This window comes from Macrobrachium nipponense, chromosome 5 (genome assembly GCF_015104395.2).
Source record: "Macrobrachium nipponense isolate FS-2020 chromosome 5, ASM1510439v2, whole genome shotgun sequence".
NCBI classification, from domain to species: Eukaryota; Metazoa; Arthropoda; class Malacostraca; order Decapoda; family Palaemonidae; genus Macrobrachium; species Macrobrachium nipponense.
This window is the reverse complement of record NC_061107.1, coordinates 27815824-27820823: the sequence shown is the minus strand read 5'-3', so window position 1 is coordinate 27820823 and position 5000 is coordinate 27815824. Positions and strand designations below refer to the sequence as shown.

Genomic DNA, 5000 nt, shown 5'->3' with positions numbered 1-5000 from the left:
GTACGTACATCAAAGGAAGGGGGTATTTTCCGTAAATTTTAGATTAAGTAATTTGTTTACTATTTCATAAAATACCTCCGTAGGGTACGAGTTATTTAAGAAATAATCTTGTAAACATTCAATTTTAGAGTGGAATGATTTCCAATCAGACGCATACCTAAGTGCTCTAAAGACCAAAGTGGAAATGGCATTTAGTTTAAAATTGAAGCACGAACTATGAAAATTAATCCCCTTTCCTGTGAAGGTGCGTTTCCTATAGACAGAAGTATTAAACTTCTTATCTCTGATTATCTTTATATCTAGGAAAGGTAAGCAGTTATCTTTTTCCGTTCTATAGTGAAGTTTATGTTACTGCGTTGGACATTTACGAACTCCAAAAAAGAACCATCTCCCTGCCATGTATGTCTAAGTAAAATACAAGTAAAGTGTCATCTATATATCTCTTGTAAAAGGTTACTTTAAAAGAACTGGGACATTCAGTTAAAAATTTCTTCTCTAAGGAATCAATGCTTATGTAGACATTTTTTTTTATTTTGCATACAATGATCACAGAATTTATCAAGTATGCTAACACAATAAGGATTCAGATAAGTTTCGTTCCTTTTTTTGCAAAATTCACAGATATATCTATGTATAGAGTATGTATAGCCATACTTACATACATGCATAATAACCATTTACAGCTTTTATAGCTAGAAATGTGTGTATGGCCATTTTAATTATTAATTTTGTCACAAAATTGCAATTCCTGTTAAAACATTTCCCCAGTGTAACCATTCCCATTTTCTCTCTTATTTTCCTAATGATCTGATAATTATTATGATATATTTGGGTTGCTTCAAGAATTATTAGACAAATTTTGATACTCATCAAAATGCCTTCAGGATATGTTTGCAGGAAACAAGATGGAGAGGAAATAAAGCAAAGGATATTGGCAATGGTTCCAAGTTGCTATATAGCGGAGTTGATGAAACAGTAAGAAGTGATGTAGGGATTGTCATCAGTAAAGAAATGAAAAGAAATATTGTGGGCATTGAAAGGAAAAGTGAGAGAATAAAGAAAGGAAGGTTGTGCTGTGGTGATCATATCTTGAATGTAGTAAGTGCATATGCACCGCAGACCGGGTGCAGTGAAGAGGTGAAAAATAAGTTCTGGAGAGATATGGATGAAGTCATGACATCAACAGAAATAGAAGAAAGGTTAGTTTTTGGGGGAGACTTGAATGGACACATCGGGTGTAATCAGGAACATTAGGAGAATACATGGAGGACATGGCATGGGAGAAATGAATGAGGAAGGAGAGCTGATTACAAACTTTGCACTGGCATTTGACATGGCAATTAACAATACCTTTTTCCACAAATGATGACTATGTGAAATATAGTAGTGAGAGAAGACAAATGCAGATAGATTTTTTATTAAGGTGCAGAAGGAATCATTTAACAGAAGTGAAGAATTGTAAGGTCATTAATGGAGAGTGTGTTAGCAGACAACACAGGTAGTAGTGTCAGATCTCTTGTTAAGACGAGTTGGAATGGGTAAAAAGGCAGTCCAACCGAAGATAAAGTGGTGGCGATTAGAAGAGCAAGAAATTAGAGAGATATTTAAGGAAGCAGTTCTTAGGAGCTTCAGATTGGTGGAAGATGTGAACACCTGGTGGACTGGAAATAGTGCAATGATCCTTAAAATAGTAAAAGAATTATTAGGGAAGACATTTGGTAGAGAAATACCAAATAAGAAGGAGAGCTGGTGGTGGAACCCTAACACTCAAGATAAGATAAAGAAGAAAAAGGAAGCAGGAGTAGCCTATGACAGGAATCAATCTGAGGAAAATAGGATAGCTTGGAGAACTGTAAATAAAGAAGCTAAAAGGACAGTAGCACAGCAAATGTAATTGCAATGGACAAGCGCTATGAGAACTTAGAGACAGCTGAGGGCCAAAAGAGAATACACAAAATAGTAAAAACCAGAGATAAATCATCAAAGGATCTAACACATACCAAACAGATCAAGGACTAAAATGGAAGAGTTTTATCAAAAGAGGAAAACATAATTGCTAGATGGAAGGAGTACTTTGAAGAGTTACTAAATGAATAAAACCCCAGAACAATAATAAGAGATGGAAACCCTCATGAAAGAATAGTCAAGGATATCATCAGAGAAGAGGCTAAGAAGGCACTGGATAAAATGGAGAAGGGGAAAGCAGTGGACCTGATGGAATACCAGCGGAAGTGTGGAATTATTTAGGAGAGGAAGGCATAGACATCCTGTGGGATTTAATGACTAAGATATATCGCCAAGAAAGAATACCAGACATGTGAAGAAATAGTCTAATGGTCCCAAACTACGAAGGGAAGGGTGATGTGCAGGAGTGTGGGAACTACAGAGGAATTGAACCGATATAACATGCAATGAAGATATATAAGAGGATTATAGAACGAAGATTGAGAATGGAAACTACAATTCATGAAGTACACAGTTGATGCAATATTTGCTCTGATGCAGACAGTAGAGAAATATAGAAAGAAACAGAAAGGACTACATCTGCTGTTTATTGACTTGGAAAAAGCTTGTGATAGGGTACCTAGGCAGGAAGTATGGAGGTGCTTGAGAGAGAAAAGAGTTTCTGAAAAGTATGTCAGAGTAATGAAAGATATGTATGCAGAGGCAACCACGCAAGTAAGTAGCACTGTTGGAACTACAGCGAAGTTTAAGGTGAAAGTTGGTCTCCACCAGGGTTCAGCCTTTAGTCCCTACGTGTTTGATATTGTGATGGATGTTATAACATCGGAAGTTAGAGAAGAGGCGCCTGGGTGTACAATGTTTGCTGATGACATTTTGCTGACTGATCTAACAAGAGAAGGTGACCAACTCAAGCTAGGAAGAAGGAGAGAAGAACTTGAGAGTAGAAACTTAAAAATTAGCAGAATAAAGACAGAATATATGTGACAGGTGGAAAGGAATAGCAGGGAACAGTGAAATTGGGCCACAAAGACATAAAGAGGGTTAGCTCCTAAAAATATCTTGGCCCTGTTGTGAGTAAGAATGGAAACCTGGATGCAGAAGTCAGTAATAGAATTCAGTGTGCAAGGATGAATTGGAGAAAGTCATCAGGGATACTCTATGACAGGAGGATCAGTGCAAAGGTTAAAGGAAAGTTTTATAAAAGCGTAGTTAGACCAGCCCTGCTCTATGGGGCAGAGACTTGGCTAATAAAGAAAAAAGAAAAAAGAGGAATGGAAGTGGCCTCGATGAGAATGCTCAGGTGGAGGTGTGGTGTCAAAAAAAGAGAGAAGAACCGGAATGAATGGAACAGGGGGACAGTTAAAGTATTGGAGGTTTCAAAAAAAATCTCAGGAAAGAAGACTGAAATGGTTTGGTCATGTCATGAGAAGAGAAGATGAATATGTATGTAAGAGGGTTATGAACATGGAGGTGGAGGGCAGAAGAGGGAGGGGAAGGCCAAAGTTCAGGTGCAAAGATAAATTATTGAATGACATGAAGGAAAAGGGTATAAGAGAGATGTACAGAGGAAGATGGAGAAGGCTGACTAGAAACAGCGACCCCATATAGAAATGGGAAAAGCTGAAGGCAAAGAAAAAGAAGATGACAGCAAGGGCATGCGGTCGTAAAAACCCCTTTGCCAAATAATAAACCATGCCTGATGTTGTAAGGAAAGGCGCCCAGGCAACCGACCCCTTATTGTGGTGATAACTGTGGGAAAGAAGAAGAAGAAGAAGAAGAAGAAGAAAACTATATTGTCAGACTGGTGACACGGGGTGCGCTTGTCGAGAGCACCGATGCATGAATATGATTAATTATGGCTGATAGTAGAATCTGATTCTGCGAGAGATATGATAGAGTACGGATAGAGATTATACCCATAAAAGTAGCACTGATAACAAAGATCAAAATTTTGAGAAATCTGGTACGGCCCGATTAATCTAAGCCCGCTGCTTATGTCACGACCATTCCTTGAAGCTGACTGGTTGGCAATGGTTTCAAAAGTTGGTTAATCTGTGGTTCTTTCATCTTCATTAATTTTGCAACGGTTGTTTTAGAGAACTAAAATAAGTTCTGCTGGTTCTGCTGATTATCTCCTGAAATAAATCATAATACTCATCTCCCTAAAATTGGTAAAAAAAAAAAAAAAAAAAAAGGAGAATATGAATGAAGTCAGGATTGTTCCGCGATGCTGTAATGTTTTTCCTAAACAAGAGAATTTCATTATAGCTGATCATTGAAGACCTACATTCCAGGTTGTTCATGTTACCGCCACTCTAATGGCTGTATCACAGGCTCCTCCCAAACCGTTGATATCGTCGGATGTGTTCTAGTTACAGTATTACTTTCGTATTTACGAATTTAGATTTTTTTCAGCTTTTAGACGCAAAAATAATCAAAAAGTACTATTCCAAAGTTCATGGTTGCATTGCAAGCAATATTAATGTTATGGTTATTTTCGTTTTATTTCATCCTTTTTTTTATAATTTCAGCATTTGAACTGAGCTTTGATGATGACGATTTTTTTTATCTTATTTATTAATTTTTTGTTTATCGAACACACCGACGATGAGTAAAAGAAAAGTTTGAAAATATTTCGTAACTGTTTTTCCGAAAATTAGCTACACGCGATACCTTTTTACAATTTTCATATAATAACGTCTTAGCATTGAAATAAGATAAAAAATATGGAGTGTGGTAGGTTGCCAGTTCGTGATTTTTGAACGAAATCCTATGCAATCATGTCGTATCATTCGGGAGCATAGCTGTACATGGAGTTCATTTCCCTTAATCTTAAACTGTCCCGCTCTATTTTCCTGTGTTGAGTGGCGTTTAAAGTTCTGCCCTGTTGCCAATTTTACAAAACAACAACTTCGTGTATGACAGACCTTTGAATGTCTTTGAGACAAACCCTGAGGCTATGATCATAAGATTATACGGATTGCTTTAAATTTCCAGGTATTTTAATCTTCTTCCTATTCCGTCCTGCTCAGGAT

The 5000-nt window shown here is 37.1% G+C and overlaps 2 protein-coding genes across 2 annotated transcripts in view; both read left to right on the top strand.

The window, feature by feature from the left end:
- Positions 1–1254, top strand: part of LOC135215740 (craniofacial development protein 2-like) — a 14686-nt gene extending 13432 nt beyond the window's left edge. The window contains exons 2-3 of the mRNA XM_064250694.1: positions 304–308; positions 898–1254. Coding sequence (XP_064106764.1) covers positions 304–308; positions 898–1254 — 362 coding nt within the window. The remainder of the gene's footprint in view (positions 1–303; positions 309–897) is intronic.
- A 280-nt stretch (positions 1255–1534) lies between these two features.
- LOC135215739 (uncharacterized) lies at positions 1535–2949 on the top strand. Its single transcript, XM_064250693.1, has 2 exons — positions 1535–1852; positions 2506–2949. Exons 1-2 carry the CDS (start codon positions 1535–1537, stop codon positions 2947–2949), a joined length of 762 nt encoding a protein of 253 aa, XP_064106763.1.
- The last annotated feature ends 2051 nt before the right edge of the window (positions 2950–5000 follow it).